This window comes from Anabrus simplex, chromosome 7 (genome assembly GCF_040414725.1).
Source record: "Anabrus simplex isolate iqAnaSimp1 chromosome 7, ASM4041472v1, whole genome shotgun sequence".
NCBI classification, from domain to species: domain Eukaryota; kingdom Metazoa; phylum Arthropoda; class Insecta; order Orthoptera; family Tettigoniidae; genus Anabrus; species Anabrus simplex.
Genome location: NC_090271.1, coordinates 279,086,601 through 279,112,296, shown reverse-complemented (window position 1 = coordinate 279,112,296; position 25,696 = coordinate 279,086,601). Strand labels below are relative to the sequence as shown.

At 38.7% G+C, this 25,696-nt stretch overlaps 1 protein-coding gene across 1 annotated transcript in view; it reads right to left on the bottom strand.

Moving 5' to 3' along the window:
- The window catches only part of LOC136877815 (uncharacterized), a 246,232-nt gene that overhangs the window by 164,192 nt on the left and 56,344 nt on the right, over window positions 1–25,696 (bottom strand). Inside the window, exons 6-7 of the mRNA XM_068228752.1 lie at window positions 7,124–7,274; window positions 477–639 (exon numbers count right to left, since the gene is read on the bottom strand). Of these exons, the coding sequence (XP_068084853.1) occupies window positions 477–639; window positions 7,124–7,274 (314 nt within the window). The remainder of the gene's footprint in view (window positions 1–476; window positions 640–7,123; window positions 7,275–25,696) is intronic.

Below are 25,696 nucleotides of genomic sequence, written 5' to 3'. Positions count from 1 at the left end.
CTGGCAAAACAAACACTGCTGAAAATAATCCAACATGGCATCAGTCCCAGAATTCAACACAAATTTTATTACCAAAGGGGAACAATAAAAACTCCCAAATAATTAGACTAATGGTCTGCCATTCTCTTTGAGAGGCTCTATGCTAAGCATCCCTGATGTTTTAGACCAATGGATTTTGCCTCTAGCTAGGAGGTGCACATGCCAATAAAGAAAGAATGCTTCATCCTCTACCCCTACCCCATCTATCTCCCAGTATTTACATTGAAAGATGACAGCATTGTGTGAGCAACTGAGTAAGATACCGCCAATAATAACAACGGAAGCAGCAGCAGCAGCAGCATTGTCCCCTGTGCTTGCTGCAGCACACACTCATCATGGTGCTAGCCCAGGAAACATACTGAACTTCTACCAAAAAAGACATCGTAAAAGTAAATAAGTAGGAAGGTTGGTAGACAAATATTCAAAAAACAGTATACCTGGCAATTTCTTCATTATAAATATCTTTAAGAGGTACAGTTTCCATACGACAGCGCTGTAAGATTCTATCTCTCACAGTGAGAGCAACAGGCAAGTCTAAGTCAGGTTCATGGTTATGAGGCTTTGTGACTTTAATTTTTCTTCCCCTGGGCAGGATACAACCTACAAAACATTGAATATTAACCACAATATAAGAATATGGATACAAATCAAAGAGGAACAGTTAAAAATACAGTATATATATTTCAATAAAGTACATACAATCAAAAGACCTTTTCTGAATTCCAACAAAAGTTTCTACATACATCCTACATACTAAGCTCCCCTTTACCATCCTTCCAATTTGACCTGCCTTGGCCAACACTTATTCCCCACCACCCTGTTATTAGATTAATGAGATCTAGGAAGACTTTCATTTTCCTATCTTTTACAAACCTTTGTTTTCTGTTACTACTACATACATACTTCAATGCGTCATTTAAAATTGAGTATGAGAGGTTTCTTTTAAATGAAAGGGAGTCTATCAGCAAAGTTTCCTTGATTTTCCTATATTCAGTATCTAACTATCTTACAATCTTCAACATCTTTAAACTTCTCCTTCAGCCTTTCCACCTTGGCTACCTTGAACTTGCATTCTTTAGTTTTGAATGAAATATTTAATGCAGCCAATGGCCATGTAGGCTGTAACATAAGATATAAAACTCTTATCATCATCATCACTGTGTTGTGCAGGACTTTGTCAGGGAATTATGTTTCTCTTTACAATACTTCCTTTTTTGCTAGTTGTTTAATGGCTCATTAACACACTGAAGTTTTTTGGCAACACAAGTACCAGGTGTATGCATAAGTTTGTGCCGGGTTTTGTGGTAAAGAAAACGCATAATTTTCAAGGGAAATTCATTTTTTGTTTATTCAGAATATTGGCCATCGGATTCTACACACTTCGCCCATCCTTCTAAGTTATGAATACGATGCCAGAAAAACTGATTATCTTTTGCTGCAAACCATTCGTCAAGCCATTTTTCCAACTTCCTCAAAATTGGTGAACTGCTGCTTTGCGAGTGTGTGCCCCATTGATGCGAAGAGGTGATAGATGGTGCCAGGTCGGAAAAGTACGGCGGGTGCGAAAGGATGTCCCATCTAAGTGATTTCAAGGTGTCTTTCACTGGTTTTGCTGTGTGAGATGGCACATTGTTGTGTAACAAAATCCCTTTGCCATGTCTTCTGGCCCATTCCTGTCATCTTTCAATCAATGCATGATATAAATTAATCATTTGTTGGTGATAGCATAGTGCATTAACGGTTTCGCCGGGCTTCAAGAGTTCATAATACACAATACCGCTCTGGTCCCACCAGGCACAAAGCATGGTCTTCTTGCCATGATTTTCTCCACTTTGGGTTTTCAAAATAAATCCATTTTTCATCACCCGTCACAATTCGATACAGAAATTATTTTCTTTCATGATGTTGAAGCAGTGAGACCCATTTACAGAGTTTACTGATCTTCCCCATTGCTCATAAATGTCTGCTGATTATTTCTTGTGACGCATTTAATGCTTGTGCCAACTGCTGTTGTGTTTGAGTTGGCTCATCACCCAGTAATGCCTGCAATTGCTCGTCTTCATACTTTTGTGGTCTAACAGAGCGCGCACTGCCTTTCACATTGAAATGACCATGTTTAAACTGTTGAAACCACGTCTCTCATGTCCTAATCGATGGAGCGTATTCACCATATGTTTCTACCAGCAAACGACGACTTTCCACAGCCCTTTTCTTTTGATTAAATAAGAAAAGCAATGCGTGCCACAAATGTTCTTTTTCAGGCACAAACATTAACATGATCGCTAAACAATACAACACAGGCGCTAGTGATTGGCGGACTCAACTTGTGTGTTGGTAGATTAATGTCAGATGAACAAACTGACATATGTGTCAAATTCACATGCTGCATTCTGTTCGCTGGTGCCATCTCTTAGTGAAATCGGAAAAGACTTATGCATATGCTTGGTATGAGAAAGGGCTAGGAAGAATGCAAGATCACAGCTATATGAGACCAACTCCACAGCCAACTCGCTCAGTCAGTTATAGCTTGAACAGTGGCATAGAGAGATGGAAGTGCTAATGTAGCTTGTCCAGGGCCATTTGCGTTACGACTTTAAGGTAGTCCTGTTACCAGCCAAATTGAGTCGCCACATATGCCAAGCCTCTAGGGAGACTGCTATACATGAACGCACTGCCAGGTGCTGATTCGTGAAGTTCAAGTTGGGCAATTTTGACATCTTTGATGACCCCTGCAGTGGTCGCCTCCAGGTGCTGAATGAAGAGGCCTTGCAGGAGGTTATAGAAGAGGACAGTAGCCAAACGTTTGGTCTGCTTGCCACACATTTCCAAATATCTGAAGAAACAGTGAAGACTTCACCTGCATCACATAAGGAAGGCGTACAAGTCGAGCAAGTAGGTACCGTGCATCCTGTCGGATGCCAACAGGACCAGTGATAGTCTGTATTTTGCTGCTTTCACAACATTCCAATGCACCCAACATTTGATCAGGTGCTCAATGATGATGAAAAGTGGGTCCTGAATGACACACGCAAGCCTGCCATACATTGGTTGTCACCATGGGATTCTGTGCCACACACCTCCTGACCAACTCTATACCAATGCAAGATCCTTCTCTGTATCTGGTGGACTAGTCACATGTGGTGCACTACGAGCTCCTACAAGTGGACCAAACCATCACCACAGATCTGTACTCACAGCAGTTGGAACCTGTGCAAGAGGTACTGAAGAAACCAGCAATGGTTAAAGGTTGTACTGCTCCTGCATGACACAGCTCAGCTACATGTGGTGTGGATCAACAGAGATACCATACAGCAACTTGGCTGGGAGACCCTGTGCGATCCATCCTACACCCCAGACCTAATGCCAACAAATTACCACCTTTTTCATTCCCTGGGCAACCACCTTCAAGGGAATTATTCCCCAATGAGGCGGGTGCACAGGAGACTTGTGGACTCCTTTGTATCCAAGATCCCCGACTTTTATCGCCAGGGCATTGCACAGTTGGAGACACATCGGCAACAGGTGCTGGATGCTGATGAGGATTACTCTGAGTACTGAAGGTATGTAACATTTGCTGTGTACAGTCTTGTGTCTTGGTTACCTTGTATTTCTAGAGCTCACAGGACAAAAATGTTATACTCCTATGTACATGCAATATTGTTTATGGTAAATTCAAAAAAAACTTCAATTAAATATACAGTATTGAGAGTATTTGGAGACTAAGAAGAGATTTATTAAGTGCTTTGTCTGGAGTGTGACCTTGTATGGCTCAGAAACGTGGACTATTAGTCCATGTGATAAGAAACATATGGAAGCATTTGAGATGTGGTGCTGGAGGAGGATAGAAAAGTTCTCATGAACAGCAAAACTCACCAATGAAGAAGTTCTTCAATGAATAGGTGAAAAAAGATCCTTTTTGGCAACAATAAGAAATAAAAGAGACCAATTAATTGGCCATCTCTATAGGCAGAATGATTTCATAGTTAATGTCATGGAAGGAATGATTCAAGGTAAAAGAGGAAGACCTAGACTGCAATATTCAAGAGAGATCAGAGATGACGTAGGAATAGGCTCGTATGTGGAAATTAAGAGATTAGCGGATTACAGAGAAGAGTGGAAAAGACAAATTGCTGCCAACCAATCTTTAGGATTGAAAATTAAGAAGAAGATTTAGACACACAATTTTAAAAATTCAGAAATTTTACTTTGAACTCTCTTCTCACAATGCTTGCAAGCAGGTACTGCAACACTTGTTGCAATGGCAAATAATGAATGGAACGAGCGGTATACAGGGTACGGGAATATTACATGTAATGAACTTCATAATTAGATCCGTATTGACATATAACTTGACAACAGGCCTACACATTTTTAAGAGATGTATTGATCCTCCTTTTCCATACTAGATGATATACAACAAATTTAAATGGAATTCACAGTCATTAATTAATGTAGTACATGTTTCGTCCTCATTTGAGAATGTCCTCACCTACACTGACAGTATACCATAGTCTAAAGATTCCAATCCAAAAAGATGTCCCATCATCAGCATTGTCGACCATCTCTAGTTTCCCAGGTGTGGTGTACGAGTCCCCTCCATCTTTGTCTGTCTATGAACCTCTGTTCTCTCATAAACTTCCCCCAATCTTGTCCCCTCTCCTTGACATCTTTCTTTAGTAGATCGGTCCATATTTCTCTGGGTCTGCCCACTGATCTTTTCCCTTTTACTTCTCTTTCATATTCCCTTTTTGTAGTCCTGCTTGCACTCATCCTTTTGTACATAGCCAAATCACATCAGTCTTGCCTTCTGGACACTTTGTAATAGGGAGTCTCCTGTCCGGCCCCGCGGTGTAGGGGACAACGCGTCCACCTGTCCCCAGGCAGCCCCGGGTTCGATTCCCGGCGGGGTCAGGGGTTTTTAATTGTAAATTATTAATACTCCTGGCCTGGGGACTGGGTGTTTGTGTCGTCCTTAACGTTCCTATCCCCACATTCAACACTTTACACTTCCGCCATTTACAAAATACACGCAGGTTCCTCACATATGGTGCAAGTAGGGGCAAAAGATCTTTCTAGGTCGATGCCCTGAACAAATAGCATTTTTTATAAAATAAAAAGGGAGTCTCCTTTTGGACTATTTTGTTCCTGATCTTGTCCTTTCTGGTCTTCTGTATCATGGTGCATATCAACTTCATTTCTGCACCTTAAAGTTTTGAGTTGTCTTGTCTCTTTAACGTGGTGTCATTGTAACTTTCAACAGTACTTGTTTATTCAGTTGCCTTGCTAATTTGATTGTCCACCTGATATTTTGCAAGGTTGTCTTATGATACTACTGTACTACTTAAACTTCGGAACACTGTCCAGTTTGGTGTAATTTAGTCTGATTTGTGGCTCATCATCTCACCACTGTATCATCATCATCACCACTGCCTTAGCCTTGCTGATATTTAAATCATGTCTCTTAAACTCTCAACTCCATATCTGCAGTCTTTCCTCCACATCATTTTCGGTTTCACCCCGAATCACCAAGTTGTGTGCAAAGATGAAAGCTTGCAAGTCCTGTTGCTCCTTCCTTTTTTTAGTGCCTTTACTGTGCAATCCGCTTTTATTATCGCATCCACCACTCTGATAAATAGAAGGGGTGACCAAGCACTGCCTTGCTGTATTATTTGGACAGCCCGCAACCCTCTTGCATACAACTTCTGGTTTTATTATACACCATCTTCACTTTTGCAATAAGACTGTTGTGAATCCCAGCTCTTTTAGGCATTCCCACAATCACTCCCTTGGTATGCTATCATAAGCCTTTTTGATGTCTAGGAATAGTAGAAAAAGTTGTTTCCCTTTTTCCAGTGCTTTTCCATTAACATCCTGACAGCAAAGATGAGGTCTGTAGTTGTTCTTCTGGGCTTAAAACCATATTGTTCCTCTTCCAATAAAGGTTCTACAAATTCCTCTTTATCTACTCTGTATGATTTTTAAGATTCAAGATTCTATTTTAGTCATTAAGTAACATAGTTACAATAGACTTCGTCATTAAGTTCACATGTACAAAATAATCATTTCACATAATCACTTTCTTTTGAGGGAACCAAAATCTGAAATAAAGAAATCATTTATATCATAAAAAAAACCTTTGATGTTATCCATGTTTTAAGAGTAGTTTTACATTTACTTATTGGTGCTTCCACAAGAATATTTGGAAGTTTATTAAAAAAATTATTGCAAATATAAGTGGTTATTTATATATTTGCTTAATCTAAATGAAGGTAAATCTAACATGGAGTAACGTTCATGTATTTCCAAACGTTGTTTATAATGCTGCAAGTTTTCTTTGACATATAACAGATTAGGGCCTACTATACATATAATATAGGCTAGGTAGAGTCATTCATTATATGCAATTTGCGAAATGCATTTACACAGCTATCTCTCTTATTTCCCATTAAAATTCTAATTGCTTTCTTTTGATATAAAAAAATATTCTAAGTACCAGGACTGTTGCCCCAAAGCCTAATGCCATACTGAAGGTGGGAGTGGTAAAAGGTAAAGTACACTGTACCAATCATATGATGACCGGGCGAGTTGGCCGTGCTCGTAGAGGCGCGCGGCTGTGAGCTTGCATCCGGGAGATAGTAGGTTCGAATCCCACTATCGGCAGCCCTGAAGATGGTTTTCCGTGGTTTCCCATTTTCACACCAGGCAAATGCTGGGGCTGTACCTTAATTAAGGCCACGGCCGCTTCCTTCCAACTCCTAGGCCTTTCCTATCCCATCGTCGCCATAAGACCTATCTGTGTCGGTGCGACGTAAAGCCCCTAGCAAAAAAAAAAAAAAAAAAAAAAAAAAAATCATATGATGACTGACACATGTCTTTAATTTACGTATGAGAAAAAGACCTCTAGATATCTTAATAGTTAAATTATTTACATGTGCTTCCCAAGAAAGTTTACTGTCTAAATATACTCCTAAAAGTCTCACAGATTTATATTCAACAGTGGAATTTTTAATGCTAATTCAATATTTTCCAGTTTTTCTTCAGCGGAATACTGGCTGAGCTTTCTTCATAGTCAGTCAACACTTACCCTGAACAAGTAGCTTCTCATTGGCATATCGGATAACTTCCACTCCATCCACCACAGCTTTCAACAACACACTAGCATCCAGCACGCACCAGCACCAACATGGCGTGCCACTAAAGCTCCACTTCACAGACAGAATTGAAGATGACTCGTCCTAGCCGTGACACTCCGACTCAGTCGTAGTGTACTTTCACATTTGATCACTCCACTGCGGATTATACCAAATATAAACTTCATTCTATTTCACTAGGCCAGCATCACAAACCAAAACATCATCCCGATGTTCTTCACGTGTTCAATTACGACAATACCTCCGTTTAAAGTCTCATCAACCATTCTCACGCTGGTATTTTTCACATAGCATTCAAAGTTATCAAGAAGTTAACAAGACTCAAGTTAAGAGGGTGACTCTAAGCCCGCAACATGTTCCCTGAAAATACCATTATCAACAAATAACGGCCGTCATTGTTTTAAAGTCTCATCAACCATTCTCACACTGGTATTTTTCACATAGCATTCAAAGTTATCAAGAAGTTAACAAAACTCAATTTAAGAGAGTGACTCTAACCCCGCAGCATGTTCCCTGAAAATACCATTATTAACAAATAACGGCCATCATTGTTCCCATTCACAATGCACCATGTACTTAACGACCTTTCTTTTCAACTACACCGAAATTATGCATAAACACTACGACACCCAATCAAATTTCCTTACATGCCAGCCAAATTCACCGTTGCTTATGGAGCCATATTCACAAAACTGGGACTTCAACCAGACAGCTTTCAGTATGACTACTCTCCTAATGAAGCCTCATTTGGCAATCTCAAAAAACGTTTGAATATTTTTCCTAGCATTCCAAATAATTATGAACTGAGGTCAAACCACTGCTGCATATTACTGTGTAGTTGCCTTGTCAATACTGTGATCATCAACTAATGGCAGAAATTAATTTTATGCACATTGGTGCTAGACATTTTGTATCCTCTCTCACCAAACTGCTCCCATGTAAATATGTTATTATAAACTTTGTAATTTCCCAACTTTTCAATAGAGTAATATCAATATTACTGTGTAGTTGTCCTGTCAATTCTGTGCTCATCAACCAATGGTAGAAATTATTGTTATGCACATTGGTGTCAACATTTTGTATCCTTTCTCCCCAAACTGCTTCCATGTAAATATATATTATAAGCTTCATAATTTCCTAACTTTTCTAATAGAGTAGCATCAATGATTCATGTCAGACCACCACTGCTGGACACTGTTAAAATGCCCTGTGGTTTTACACATTGGTGCCGACTACTTGTATCCTATATCTTAGACTGCTCCCATGTAAACATGTTAATATAATCCTTTTTAACTCCATATTATTAATGAACATTGATATTCTCATTGAAATTTTAGTAACATTTTCCTAACATTTCTGATAGTGTAACGTCAATATTTCATACGGACCACTGCTGCTAGACACTGTTAAATACCCTGTGGTCTTAACTATTGGTGCCAGTAACTTATCTTTCCCTTAGACTGCCCCCATATAAATATGTTAAGTTAACCTTTGTAAGACATACCCTAATATTTCGATGCTGTTATCCTTCACAACTGGTATTTTATAGCCAACAGCTGATATGTTGGTATCTATATTATCACTGAACATTGTTTTTCTCATTGACTATCCCTATGTCAATATTGTATCTTAGTAATTACAATTTAATTACAAATCAGGTACCCGATTTATGCCTTGAGGTAGTACTGTGACTGATGATGCCTTCAATGAAAGGCAAAACATGTCTCATATGGAAATAAAGATAAATTCCTAACTGTTTAACATTGTAATTTATTGAATAGGTGATATTATACACTAACTAGCATCCTACATATAGTACCTTCAATAAAACCGAACCCCATGGCACTACAGCCCTTGAAGGGCCTTGGCCTACCAAGCGACCGCTGCTCAGCCCCAAGGCCTGCAGATTACAAGGGGTCGTGTGGTCAGCACGACGAATCCTCTTGGCCGTTATTCTTGGCTTTCAAGACCGGGGCCGCTATCTCACCATCAGATAGCTCCTCAATTCTAATCACATAGGCTGAGTGGACCTCGAACCAGCCCTCAGGTCCAGGTAAAAATCCCTGACCTGGCCGGGAACCGAACACGGGGCCTCCAGGTAAGAGGCAGGCACGCTACACCTACACCACGGGGCCGGCATAGTACCTTCAATACGGATCCATAATGATATTTATCACTTGAAACATGCCACTTAGTCGAGCAGCTCATCTCTTTTCTCCCAAGTCTTCCCAGCCCAAACTTTGCAACATTTTTGCAACACTACTCTCTTGTCGGAAATCACCCAGAACAAATCGAGCTGCTTTTCTATGGATTTTTTCCAGTTCTTGAATCAAGTAATCATGATGAGGGTCCCATACACTGGAACCATATTCTAGTTGAGGTCTTACCAGAGATTTATATGCCCTCTCCTTTACATCCATACTACAACCCCTAAATACCCTCATAACCATGTGCAGAGATCTGCACCCTTTATTTACAATCATATTTATCATATTTATGAGATTACCCTAATGAAGATCTTTCCTTACATTAACACCTAGGTATTTACAATGATCCCCAAAGGGAACTTTCATCCATCAACGCAGTAATTAAAACTGAGAGGACTTTTCCTATTTGTGAAACTCACAACCTGACTTTTAACCCCATTTAACATCATAACATTGTCTACTGTCCATCTCACTATATTATCGAGGTCATTTTGCAGTTGCTCACAATCTTGTAACTTATTTATTATTCTGTACAGAATAACATCATCTGCAAAAATCATTATCTCTGATTCCACTTCTTTACACATATCATTGATATATATATACACACACACACATATATATAAGAAAACATAAAGGTCCAATAATACTGCCTTGAGGAATTCCCCTCTTAATTATTACAGGGACAGATAAAGTTTTGCCTACTCTAATTCTCTGAGTTCTATTTTCTAGAAACAGATCCACCCATTCAGTCACTCTTTTTTCTAGTCCAATTGCACTCATTTTTGCCAGTAGTCTACCATGATCTACCCTATCAAATGCCTTAGATAGGACAATCGCAATACAGTCCAATTTACCTCCTGAATCCAGGATATCTGCTATATCTTGTTGGAATCCTACAAGTTGAGCTTCAGTGGAATAACTTTTCCTAAACCCAAACTGCTTTCTATCAAACCAGTTATTAATTTTGCAAACATGTCTTATATAATCAGAAAGAATGCTTTCGCAAAGCTTACATGCATCGCATGTCAAACTGACTGGCCTGTAATTTTCAGCTTTATGTATATCACCCTTTCCTTTATACACAAGGGCTACTATAGCAACTTTTGATTCATTTGGTATAGCTGCTTCATGCAAACAATAATCAAAGAAGTACTTCAGATATGGTACTATATCCCAACCCATTGTCTTTAGTATATCCCCCGAAACCTTATTAATTCCAGCCGCTTTTCTAGTTTACAACTTTTGTATCTTACTGTAAATGTCATTATAGTCATAGGTAAATATCAATACTTCTTTAGTATTAGGGACCTCCTCTAGCTGGACATTATCCTTGTAACCAAAAATCTTTACATACTGCTGAGTGAATACTTCTGCCTTTCGAAGATCCTCGCATACACACTCCCCTTGTTTATTAATGATTCGTGGAATGTCCTTCTTGGAACCTGTTTTTTCCTTAAAGTACCTATACATACTCTTCCATTTTTCACTAAAATTTGTATGGCCGCCAAATATGCTTGCCACCATGTTATCCTTAGCTGACTTCTTTGCTAGATTCAATTTCCTAGTAAGTTCCTTCAATTTCTCCTTACTTCCACAGCCATTTCTAACTCTATTTCTTTCCAACCTGCACCTCCTCCTTAGTCTCTTTACTTCCCTGTTATAATATAGTGGATTTTTACCATTCCTTACCACCTTCAAAGGTACAACCCTATTTTCACATTCCTCACCAGTTGCTTTAAATCCATCCCAGAGCCTGTTTACATTTTTATTTACTGTTTTCCACTGATCATAGTTACTTTTTAAAATTTCCCTCATGCCTGTTTTATCAGCCATATGGTACTGCCTAATAGTCCTAATTTTAATAACTTCTTTTCTTTCACATTTATTTTTAACTACCACAAAAGTAGCTTCGTGATCACTAATACCATATATTACTTCAGTTTCTATATACAGCACATCTGGTTTTACCAGCACTACATCCAGAATATTCTTCCCTCTAGTTGGTTCCATCACTTTCTAAATCAGATGTCCTTCCCATATTAACTTATTTGCCATTTGTTGGTCATGCTTCTTGTCGTTCGCATTACCTTGTGTAATCAGTGTCTGGATTGAGAGTGTGTTTTATGGCAACAGTAAAGATTTTGCCTATATGATGGTAATTCTGTATTTTACTCATATTAAGAGGAACATTGGATGTCGAGACAAAGAAAGACATACACAATTTTTTTTCTGCAATTTTACTGTTATGTGTTCTTGCATATATTTTAATCCCTACATATATATCTTTTTGGATTGGTATTTTTTAACTATGATGTATGTTTGATTGTACCTGAGAAAGTTCTTGAAGGACGAAACATGTCCTACAATAATTAATGACTGTGAATTCCATTTAAATTTAGTAGATATCAACTACGAAGGTAATCCCAAAAATAAGTCTCCTATTTTTTTATAAATACATAGACCTGTTTATTTCTACAATGCTTTACATCATTTTTAGGTTTGAACATGTAGTTTTTTTTCCTACATAATCAACATTTCAGTCGATGCTTCGTGGAAACCTCAGGAATCAAAGTGCAGAGATCATCCAGGGTGATCCCCCAATCTTCACACATCATTTGCTCAACATTCACGACTATCTTGACGGAAATTGATGGTCTCCCGCTCCTTTGTTCGTTTGTCATGAAGTTCAGTCCGGCCGGCTGCAAACTCTCTACACCACTTACGAACATTTTTAAGATCCATGCACGACTCACCACATTTCCGTCAATTAGTGATAGATTTCAATCGGTTCAGTACCTTTTGCGTTCCAAAACCGAATAACTGCGCAAACTTCGCACTTGGCGGTAACATCCAACAGGAGCTCCATTCTCAACGGCTGCCAAGCCAAGACTGAGTGCCTCAGCGCGGCGTGCGCATGTTTATATGCGAGCGCGGGAAACACTCTTCACAATATTGTGACCAACAGCCACATGAACAGAGTTCTGTATTTATAAAAAAAACAGGAGACCTTATTTTTGGGATTACCCACATAGTATAGAAAAGATCAATAATAGAGCTCTTAAAATGTGTATTCTCAGGGTACTGGAACGTGGGGATAGGGGTAAGAGAATTATCTCACTCGCTGCAAGCAACATTGCCAGCTCAATTTTGAGCAATGGTCCCAAAATTTATTTATTAATTTCTTTCGCCGTCATTTCAGTTAAGCCGGTTCTGGTTCAGCGGTTTAAAACTGTATCCCCTTTTTATGAACCATTCATTAGCCTGGTCTCCTGACAGATTCCTATATTATATGGTTGCATTTACAGTTTGGTTATTTACTTCAATTTCATTTCACTTAATCGATTGTGCTCCAAGCTAACAAACATAGTCCTTGCCTACTTTCTCATCCCATGAGATGCAACATGAAATAAAAAACCTACAATATTACAAGCTAAAAAAAATGAGGATTCAATCTGCACTGGCTAGACTGATACAATGCACAAGCAGGAATTTCAGACACCATAACACACCTGGATTTTATGATCTTGAAGCAGAGATCCAATAATAAATAACAGATTAATATCAACCAACCAATCAATCAATCAATCAATCAATCAATCAATCAATCAATCAATCAATCAATCAATCAATCAATCAATCAATCAATCAATCAATGATCTGCATTTAGTACTGTCACCGATGTGGCAGAATCCCTATCAATTGTTTATCTAGCCTTTTCTTAAATGATTTTAAAGAAATTGGAAATTTATTGAACATCTCCCTTGGTAAGTTATTCGAAACCCTAACTCCCCTTTCTATAAACGAATATACGCTCCAATTTGTCCTCTTGAAATCCAACTTTATCTTCATATTGTGATCTTTCCTACTTTTAAAGTCTTCACCCAAACTTATTCGTCTACTAATGTCATTCCACGCCATCTCTCCGCTGACAGCTCGAAACATATCACTTATGGAAATTCTTTCCCATGGAGGGAATTAGATATTTTTCCACCAATAGAGCATAACAAAAATCAGAAAAATTAGATGTATGGCTATTCAGGCATTTGCTCTATTAACCAGCGTTTCGTCTTAGGTCTGACACTAGACTCTTCAGACGCCTGAATAGCCATACATCTAATTTTTCTGATTTTTGTTATGCTCTATTGGTGGAAAAATATCTAATCCCCTCCATGGGAACTTAGAATTTCCATTTGGAATTGCTAGGCGGGCATTAATTCCATTGTGGAGTTTTATCTCCCATATGCAGTTATCACACTGTGCCTCTTAAATATGCTTCTGATAAGTTCACCTGCATACACCCCAGCGTCAGTGGGTAGGGTCTGACACATCCCACTCTGAAGAGTCTAGTGTCAGACCTAAGACGAAACGCTGGTTAATAGAGCAAACGCCTGAATAGCCATACATCTAATTTTTCTGATTTTTACATATCACTTACATGTTATAATTCTCATGTTAGGTCCGTATTGAAATGTATGTAAATACAAAGTGTTATTTTTAATATCCACCTATTCAATACAAAGAGAATAGGTGGATATTAAAAATAACACTATCCACCTATTCTCTTTGTACTGAAGAGGTGGATATTAAAAATAACACTTGTAACATACTTTGTATTTACATACCACTTAGTCGAGCAGCTCGTCTTCTTTCTCCCAATTCTTCCCGCCCAAACTTTGCAACATTTTTGTAACGCTACTCTTTTGTCGGAAATCACCCAGAACAAATTGAGCTGCTTTTCTTTGGATTTTTTCCAGTTCTTGAATCAGGTAATCCTGGTGAGGGTCCCATACACCGGAACCATACTCTAGTTCAGGTCTTACCAGAGACGTATATGCCCCCTCCTTTTCATCCTTACTACAACCCCTGAACACCCTCACAACCATGTGCAGAGATCCCATTTATGTGATTACCCCAATGAAGATCTTTCCTTATATTAACACCTAGATACTTACAGTGACCCCCAAAAGGAACTTTCACCCCATCAACGCAGTAATTAAAACTGAGAGAACTTTTCCTATTTGTGAAACTCGCAACCCTGTTTATCAACATACCATTGACTGCTGTCCATCTCACAACATTATCGAGGTCACGTTGCAGTTGCTCACAATCTTGTAACTTATTTATTACTCTATACAGAATAACATCATCTGCAAAAAGCCTTACCTCTGATTCCACTTGTTTACTCATATCATTTATATATATAAGAAAACATAAAGGTCCAATAATACTGCCTTGAGGAATTCCCCTCTTCATTATTACAGGTTTAGATAAAGCTTCGCCTACTCTAATTCTCTGAGATCTATTTTCTAGAAATATAGCAACCCATTCAGTCATTCTTTTGTCTAGTCCAATTGCACTAATTTTTGACAGTAGTCTCCCATGATCCACCCTACCAAATGCTTTAGACAGGTCAATCACCATACAGTCCATTTGACCTTCTGAATCCAGAATATCTGCTATATCTTGCTGGAATCCTACAAGTTGAGCTTCAGTGGAATAAACTTTCCTAAAACCGAACTGCCTTCTATCGAACCAGTTATTAATTTCGCAAACATGTCTAATCAGAAAGAATGCTTTCCCAAAGCTTACATGCAACGCAAGTCAAACTTACTGGCCTGTAATTTTTGGCTTTATCTCTATCACCCGTTCCTTTATACATAGGTGCTACGATAGCAACTCTCCATTCATTTGGTATAGCTCCTTCATTACAAGCCATTATTCTCGTCATTATTCCGTATTGAAAAGTAGCTAATCACAAAGTTTACATAAGGAGTAATTTTAATGCCACCTATTCAATACAATTTATTCCACTATTGTGTGGTCAAATACACATAGAAATTACCAGAATTTTAAAGGTACATGTTTCGCCCACTATTTATTGGGCATCATCAGTGTCGTTCAATCTTAAAACACACACTGGTCTGAGGAATCTTAACAATTTACATAACACGTAATGATGAACACTTACAGGTGTTGATACAGTGGTTGCATAATGATTACAGCACAAAAAATATTGAATAAAATAGATACATATACTAAAATCACTTTGAAAAATTAAAACGTTTTAAAAAAAGAATCCATGTCTGACAGCACTAAAATGGATCTTTTTGATAAAATGCTTGAACAATATATATCACGCCTGGAGAACAGTTTATCAAAACCAAGGCTTCACAGGATAAGAACAATACAGTTAAAAGATTTTTGATGAGGTTGAAGTCTAATATTTAAAATAGGATGAAAATACATAGTCGTATTGGAAGCGGTATAGATAAAGACTTCTTGGAATGTTGTATAAAAATTGTAGTATGTCGAGAAGCGCTTTAAAAAAAAAATAACACCATCGAAGAATTTGATCAAAAATTAGATGTTGGCTTTTCAGGCGTTAGCTCAATTAACCAGCATTTCGTCTTAGGTCTGACACTAGACTCGTCAGAGTGGGATCTCAAACCCTGCCCACTGATGCTGGGGTGTATGCAGGTGAACTTATCAGAAGCCTCTTATGTGGCACAGTCTGATAACTGCATACGGGAGATAAAACTCCACAATGGAATTAATGCCAGCCTAGCAATTCCAAATGGTAATTCTAAATTCCCATGGAGGGAATTAGATATTTTTCCACCAATAGAGCATATCAAAAATCAGATCAAAAATTACCATCGAAGAATTTGTCGAAAATGCTGCTAAAATTATCCAAATAAAAGAAGGTAGGTCAAATGAGAATATTGTGTAACCGGAAAATGCCTCATGAAGACCTGGATGTCCATAGTAAACAATGTTGTCATTTCATTCTCAAGATGTAACGTATGTCCTAACGTATCTGCAGCGTTAGACAACATTCTTTACTATGGACATCCACGTCTACATGAGGCATTTTCTGGTTACACAAAATTCTCATTTGACCTACCTTCTTTTATTTGGATAATTTTAGCAGCGTTTTCGACAAATTCTTTGATTTTCTTTTTTTTTTTAGCGCTTCCCGGTATAGGCCTACTACGATTTTTATGCAACATCACAAGATGTCTTAATCTATACCGCCTCCAATTCGACTACGTATTTTCATCCTAATTTTAAATATTAGACTTCAACCTCATCAAATACTATATCTTTTAACTGAATTGTTCTTATCGTATGAAGCCTTGGTTTTGATAATCTGTTCTCCAGGCGTGATATAAATTGTTCAAGCTTTTTATCAAAAAGATCCATTTCAGTGTCAGACATGGATTATTTTTTAAAAACAATGTGTGACAATTACTTTTACATGAATGTTTTAATTTTTCAAAATGATTTTAGTATATGTATGTATTTAATTCAATATTTTTTGTCTGTAATCATTATGCAACCACTGTATCAACACCTGTAAGTGATCATCATTATGTGTTATGTAAATTGTTGAGATTCCTCAGACCAGTGTGTGTTTTAAGATAGAACGAGGCTGATGATGCCCAATAAATGGTGGGCAAAATATGTACCTTTAAAATTCTGGTAATTTCTGTGTATTTGACCCCACAATAGTGGAATAAATTGTATTGAATAGGTGGTATTAAAATTACTCCCTGTGTAAACTTTGTGATTAGCTCCTTCAACCAAACAATAATCAAATAAGTACTTCAGATATGGTACTATATCCCAACCCATTGCCTTTAGTATATCCCCAGAAATCTTATCAATTCCAGCTGCTTTTTGAGTTTTCAACTTTTGTATCTTATTGTAAATGTCATGGTTATCATATGTAAATTTGAATACATGTTTAGCATTAGTCTCCTCCCCTATCTGGACATTATCCTTGTAACCAACAATCTTTACATACTGCTGACTGAATACTTCTGCCTTTTCAAGATCCTCACATACACACTCCCCTTGTTCATTAATTATTCCCGGAATGTTCGTCTTGGAACCTGTTTCCACCTTAAAATACCTATACATATCCTTCCATTTTTCACTAATATCTGTATGACTGCCAATTATGCTTGCCATCATGTTATCCTTAGCTGACTTCTTTGCTAGATTCAATTTCCTAGTAAGTTCCTTCAATTTCTCCTTACTTCCACAGCCATTTCTAAATCTATTTCTTTCCAATCCGCACCTCCTTCTTAGTATATTTATCTATTATAATATGGCGGGTCTTTACCATTCCTTACCACCCTTATAGGTACAAACCTGTTTTCACATTCCTCAACAATTGCTTTAAACCCTTCCCAGAGTCTATTTACATTTTTATTTACCGTTTTCCACCTATCATAGTTACTTTTTAGAAACTGCCTCATGCCTGCTTTATCAGCCATATGGTACTGCCTAATAGTCCTACTTCTAAGACCTTCCTTTCTATCACATTTATTTTTAGCTACGAACATGATCACTAATGCCATCTATTACTTCAGTTTCTCTATAGAGCTCATCTGGTTTTACCAGCACCACATCCAGGATATTTTCCCCTCTAGTTGGTTCCATCACTTTCTGAATCAGCTGTCCTTCCCATATTAACTTATTTGCCATTTGTTGGTCATGCTTCCTATCGTTCGTATTTCCTTCCCAATTGACATTTGGTAAATTCAGATCTCCCACTACAATCACATTTTTTCCCATGTCGTTTCCCACATAGCTAATTATCTTATCAAATAATTCTGAATCAGTGTCAGTGCTACCCTTTCCCGGTCTGCACACTCCAAAGACATTAAGTTGCCTAGTATCTTTAGAAGTGAGCCTTATACCTAGAATTTCATTTATCTCATCTTAAACTTTTTCGTTGCTTACAAATTCTTCTTTCACCAGAATGAATACTCCCCCTCCCACCATTCCTATCTTATCTCTACGATACACTCTCCAGTTCCGTGAGAAAATTTCTGCATCCATTATATAATTTCTCAGCCATGATTCAACTCCTATTACAATACTGTATCTGGTAAATATATATCTATTAAATTACTTAATTCTATTCCTTTCTTTACAATACTTCTACAGTTCAGCACCGACATTTTTATGTCATCCCTACTTGACTTCCGGATCTCTGTACCCTTATCACCGCTCCCTATACAACCCTGTTTCCCTGAATGTACCTCCCTACTACCCTTCCAAACAAATTTCCTAACTTCTTCGTACCACTACGGTTTAAGTGAAGGCCATATGAGCGCAGATCCCTATCTCCTACCCACCCATTCGGATTTAGAAATTTCACTCCCAGTTTCCCACATACCCACTCCATAGTCTCATTTAAATCCCCAATCACCCTCCAGTCAGTATCCCTCATATACAGTATTCCACTGATAACAATCTCCGCTTCCTTAAACTTCATTCGTGCTGCATTTACCAGATTCTACACATCCCCAACTATGTTGGTACTTATACCTGCTTGCCTAACGTTGTTACTACCAACGTGAAACACTACCACCTTCTCCTTTCCCTCTTCCTTCTCTTCTACTTTCCTCAACATCTGCCTCAACCTGATTCCTGGATAACACTCTACCCTGTTTACCTTTCCTCCACACACTTTCCCCACATGTCTAACAATGGAATCTCCCATGACCAGAGCCTCAACCCTACCCACCTCATTTGATCCCCTCCCCTCCTGATCAGCCCTATATTTCCTGATAGCTGCAGAAGCTACTTCCTCCTCCTTTTTCTCCTTCCCATGACCCTCTTCCACCTGTCTTTTCCTATCCTCTACTCTACATTTCCCTTTCCTAACCTTTTCCCTTCCTCCTACTTCCACACATCTCTGCAACAGTTCACTGTTCCTCATCTTCCCTGTGTTGTTCTACCTGGAGTGATTCATACCGATTTCGCACAGACACCTGTCCTGAATTCTAATCCTGACTAGAGCCCTTAGCCTGCAATCTCCTTCCTCTTAGAACATTAGACCACCTGTCTTCTACAACTCCTCCCTTTCCTTCTTCTCCCTCTTGTACACCTACTGTAACCTGTATATTTTTTGAGGGATCTTCTTTCCTGTCTTCTGTGAGAATCTTAATTATCTCCCTCAAACTCTCCAACCCCTCATACCCCTCAATGCCTCAGCACACCCACAGTTCCTACACTTGCACTCCTTAGCCATGGTGATGCCGATTACGTCCATTTGACCTCTTTACTCTAATATATCTGCTATGTCTTGCTGGAATCCTACAAGTTAAACCTCAGTGTAATAAACTTTCATAACCCAAACTGCCCTCTGTCCAACCAGTTAGGAATTTTTCAAAAGTGTCTAATATAAACAGAAAGAATGCTTTCACATACAACACATGTCAAGCTGACTGGCCTGTAATTATCCACTTCATGTTTATCACCCTTTCCCTTATATACTGTGGCTATTATTGCAACTCTCCATTCATCTGGTATCGCTCCTTCATGCAAACAGAAATCAAATAAGTATTTCAAATATGGCACTATACCCCAACCCATTGTCTTTAATATATCCTCAGAAATCTTATCAATCCCAGATGCTTTTCCAGTTTTCTACTTTCGTATTTTTTTTTATAAATGTCTTTATTACCATAGATAAATTTTATAATTCTCCAGCATTTGTCACCTCCTCTACCTGGTCATTATCCTTATATCCAACTACGTTTAAATACTGCTGATTGAATACTTCTCCCTTCTCTAAGTCCTCACATATACACTCACCTTGCTCATTAATGATCACTGAATGTCCTTCTTAGGACTTGTTTCTGCCTTAAAGTATCTATACATATCCTTCCATTGATCACTAAAATTTGAATGACTGGCAATTAGTTATGTTTGGCATCATGTTATCCTTATCTACATTTTGGGCGGGGGGCTAATTTATTTTCAATCTCTCCTTACTCCTGCAATCACTTCTAACTACATTTTTTCCTAATATGCAACTCCTTCTTAATCTTTTAATTTCCATTTTATACTGGGTGTGAAATATTCCTTACCACTTTCACACTCCTCAACAATTGCTTTAAAACCATCCCAAAGGCGGTTTACATTTTTATTTCCTGTTTTCCATCGATCACAATTGCTTTTTAAAAACTTCCCCATGTCTCTCGTATCAACCATATTGTATTGCCTAATAGTTCTTCTTTTACAACCTTCCTTTGTATCATGTTTATTATTAACAATAAAAACAGCTTCACTATCAATTATACCATCTACTACTTCAGTTTCTCTATAGGGGTCATCTGGATTTATCAGCACCATGTCTAGTATATTTTTCTCTCTAGTTGGTTTCATCACTTTCTTATTCAGCTGTCCTTTCCATATTAATTTATTCAACATTTGCTGGTCATGCTTTCTGTCATTCACAATCCTTCCCAGTTAACATTAGGTATTAGGTAGGTTTGATCGACCCCCTAGAATAACATTCCTTCCTGTGTCGTTTCCCACATAGCTGATTATCTTATTAAGTAATTCTGCATCAGCGTCAGTGCCAGCCTTGCCAGGTCTGTGCACACCAAAAACATCAAGTTGCTTATTATCTTTTAGAGATCATTCTTACACCTAAAATTTAATGGGCCGATTGCAGAAACAATGACTATTTTTAAGCCGTAGACAATGTCTACCTAAACAACATCTGAAACGAGCACGGTCTTCCATTGCATAAACAATGTTCAGTCGATGTTTAACTAGACATCGCTTAAAGTTTCAATATTGGTTCGAAAATGAAGATAGAAGTATCTTTCATGCAACTCCTTGCTTGTCGCAACCAATGAAATTCGTCGGTGCGCGCGCCGAATGCCAGTCAGCTGTTTGTCTTCCTACGCATTACTCAAAAATGGCTATGCATGACAATGACTTGCCCACAGATAAGAGCACTGTATCGCTTTCGGTGGAAATTAAATCTCATAATATTATCAACATTAAGCGACACGCCACTGTAGGGGGAAGTGTAGCTTTGATTATAGTGTTGTTACAGTGAGTGTAATCTACACATAAATACGGTAGCTTGGACGAAGAGAGGATGAAGTAATAGTAATGTGTAACCGAGTGTGTTGAACGGGCCATACAGATGATGCTTGCATTCTGGAGATCCTAGGTTCGAAACGCATTATCGGCAGCCTTGAAGATTGTTTTCCATACTTTCCTTATTTGTACACCAGGCAAATACTAGGGCTGTTATTATGGACATGGCTCTTCTTCCCCAGTCCTCTTTAAACAATAATCACCACCATCACCACCACTTGCCTTTTCCTATCTGATAGCTGCCGAAAACTTATGTGATTATATATATAAAAACCCCATACAACCTACTTTTTAGTTTTCATTATTATGTGTGTTTATTTGGCAGTAAATATAAATGAATCCCTCCCGGCTGATGTATGTGACAGTTCTCTGATGATCAGGACACATAATTCTGATACATATGTAGTCCAAGGGACCCATAATTCCATGGAACTGACCCTATGTATATAATAAAATATATCGGTTGCCAAGAATTGCATTCAAGTTGACAATTACCGAGCTGTCCCTTTGTCAGTCTCAAGAAACAAGTCTCTCGTAAAGTGAAACCTAATTTTAAGATCTTTCTCCCCGTATATGTCAAACGAATTGCTGCAATTTAGCAGCGGACGACACACAGAGAGGCCGTCAGACTAACCTTTCTTCCCGGAATCGTCCCAACGTGATAATAGAAATTATATGTTTCATAGTACATAACCCCTGATTGTGATTCAGTCCTCTCATTTGAGGTTAAACAGTGCTCTTGGTAGTGTTTAAACATGACTGGTTGTACATCGGTTTTAGACAGTGTCTGAGGGATAAATACCGTCTCTGCAATGCGGCAGCCATACTTAGACATCTTCTAAATACCGTTTCTGCAATCGGCCCAATGTTTCTCACCATTAACCTTTTCGCAGCTTACAAATTCTTCTTTCAGCATTATGAATACTCCCCCTCCTATCGTTCCTAACCTGTCTCTAAGATAAACTTTGTAACTGGCTGTAACCCACTAATTTTAGATGCCGGGGCAATTTGCTACCCAGAATTTGCCTTGCCCTGTGTAAATTCTGGGACTACAGCACTGGGAAAAATGAACGAATTTAATCATCTTTGGTCATCAACAAACATCTCCAGGCAACATATTTTAGCGAATTTGAATTTACCTCTTCCTTGGCATCTCTTAAAGACACATGCTAGGTAAACCACGAATTTGAATTCTTTCTGCTTCTTATAAATATGACCACTGCCATCATGTAAAACTACTCCTCCGCGAGGACCTGTTATCTCCTCAATGGGCATAATTATTTCAGTGCAAGACTGAACGGGCTCATGCGGTGGAATTACATTCGATGATAAGGCTATTAGCCAGAACCGCTTCGTCTCAGCTTCATAGCACAAAAATATTCGCTTAAAACGTAGAAATTACATAATGTCTCTATGAAATTCAACAACACAGTGCACCGACATTTCCGAACATACACTATGACCAACCCTCGAATAAATTACGGAACAATGTCCGATAGGGAGCAGAACTTGTAGTAAAATAACAAGAACATGAAGCAGCCACTACTACGTGAGGATAATCTATATTATATGAAATAAGCGTTTTGTCCTTTGCTCTAAGGTTTTGTTTGTACACTGCCCAGAATTTGAAAAGAATGGTAATTCTGTATCGGTCATGTCCACAGTAACAAGGAAATGCGTTCTGTTCTGTTCTGTTCTGTTCGTGAAGTTTATTTCGGCTCGTTATTTCACCCAGACACTATACCGTATGATATTTGTACTAGATCGACACACGCACACAATTTCAATAAAGTAGTACACCAATGCAGTTGACAATGTTTTCGGAGTACGAAGTACTGGAAGATGGAGGGAAGTAGACCATGCAGCAGACTCACAAAATGGGTTCAAAGCACTAAAAGTAGATCAAGAAAAGACGTATCACCTAGGCAATTAAGAGTGAGGAATGATGTATACAAGACTAGGAGACATAGGAAAAGCACAGGGACACAAGGTATACTAATCTTCACGCTAGAGTGGCCGTCTCAGCGACTTCTACAAAACATACACACCGGGCCAACATATAAGGGACAAGCAGGAGAGGGCAGGGGAACGACGGAGGGGTGGATATATGTGAGAGTGTAGAACTTTGGACAGATGGAAAGAAATATCTGAGCAGCGTATATGGGGGATGTAGGGAGGGCAAAGTGTCAGTGAAATCGTAAACAAAAGAGGAAGAGGGGCGACATTGTGTTGATATGAACATCAATGGTGTTTATTTTGTAGGCTCCTAGCATTCCATTGATAATAATAATGTTATTTGTTTTACGTCCCACTAACTACTTTTTAAGGTATTCGGAGACGCCAGCATTCCATTGAAGGATGCGTACTACCATTATTAAAGATAAGGTGTAAACTTTCGCGAAGTTGACTAATAACTGGTAAGATATTGGGGTGATCGCCAATTAGTTGAGTAAGCTGCATGAGAAGATGGAGAACACACTGATGAACATGTTCTCGCTGAGGAAGTGTAGTACCTGTTTGAGGATGCTGTGCGGGTTGCAGAGGCATTGACGGGCTCGATGTTGAGGGAGTGGACTGACTGGGTTGAATGGGGTATGGATAACTCAGAGATTGAGAGGGGAGAGAGGATGTAGTGGATTGCACTAGCTGGAGATACGCAGCTCTATCATAGCCGGGAGAAGGTTTAGGTGGCAAATCCTTAACAACCACTTGTGTGAATTTGCGTTTGCGAGGGGCGTCTGGTAATGGAGAAGGATGTTGAGAGGGTAGGGGAGGAAATTGTTGAACGTTATGATACTCAGAATAAGTAGGTGGAAATAGTCGAGCAGAAGCTTCTGAGAACGAAATGTTATCAGTGCACATAAGTTTTTTGATTTCCACTTGCTTCTGATGAACAGCACAATCTGATGAACCGGTTTCGTGTTCCCGATTGCAATGTACACATAACTTGACATTAGCAAGGCAGTCTGAGGTAGAATGGTTCAAACCACAGTTGCGACAGCGAAAGTTAGTGGACTGGCAATTGCGTAGGGTGTGTCCATAACGCTGGCATTTGGAACAAATAATGGGGTAAAATATAAAGGGAGTGACTTCTAACATTACATGATAGATTGAAACATATTTGGGCAACGTTTTGGAGCAAAAAACAATCTTGATGGAGCCGGTAGGTAGATATACTGACTGACCATCTTGGAGGGATTTACGGCGTAGGCGATGAACAGAATGAACTTTGACGTCACTATGAAGTAATGTAAGAATATCGGATTCAGTTAGATCTTTCTCAACACCGCGTATAATGCCTACGCGGAAGATATTTGAGTGAGGAATAAAGGCATGCAACTTTTGTGTCTCAAGGAACTTATTCTGCAGAAAGTCATTAGCATGATTAGGAGAGTGAAAGTTTACCTGAATCCTGTTACGGCCTTTATACTGGATGGATTTAACAGGAAATTTCCTTTCATGGAGTAGACGCCCTATAGCCATAGGGTGTAGATTGCCAATGTTATTACCTTGTTTGGATGAGACAAAAACAAGATACGGTCCTGGGTGGTTTAATGGGTATAAATTACATGCACTAGTATTAGGAGGTTGAGCAGGAGGGGGAGGGTTAGGATTGCATTGAGTCGCAGTTTGCAACGAAGGGGTAGGAGTAGAATTATCATTCACGGTTGTATCCATTTTCACTACTTCTTCCCGTTCAACATTACTATTTGACGCGGGATGAAAGTCCCGAGTACCTCCACTATCAGAACTCATGCCACCACTGCACAATCACACGCAAGCTAGCACCCGAACGCACGAGTAAGTTCTAGAAATGTCAGACACCGAACACGAAACCTCGAACACAACGAACCGTACAGGACGATGTCGCGGACGAGACTCATAAGGAAATGCGCTTTTTACTCTTCCGTAATTTCTGTCTGTCTGTATGTATATACCATCTGCGCACCTTTTAGCGATAGATTTACACCAAATACAGTAGAGATAATACGCGACACTTACGGATTTCACCTTGCTAAAATGGGAGACAATTCGACGGTGGCGCTCCAAGTGATTTGACCTGAACAAATCGCGCTAAATTCAAATACCAATGGAAATGTATATACGGAAATGGATAAATAAATTACGTCTAGAAAGAAAGTGTTATTGAGATATTAACTTCGAAGTTGCTAAAGCAATTCTGGATAAGTGAATGAAGAATTATTTAAAAGGTTATTATTCAAAGACTGAAATTAGACATATAAACAAGAAGTGAAATGGACTGGTGTGAAATGGCTTGATCTTTCACTTATGCATTACCTTTTTAGCTTTAGCATTCCTGCCTGAACCCTTACGGTTGGATTTATCTTTTTCTCATTTAAAAATATTGTATCATCACAT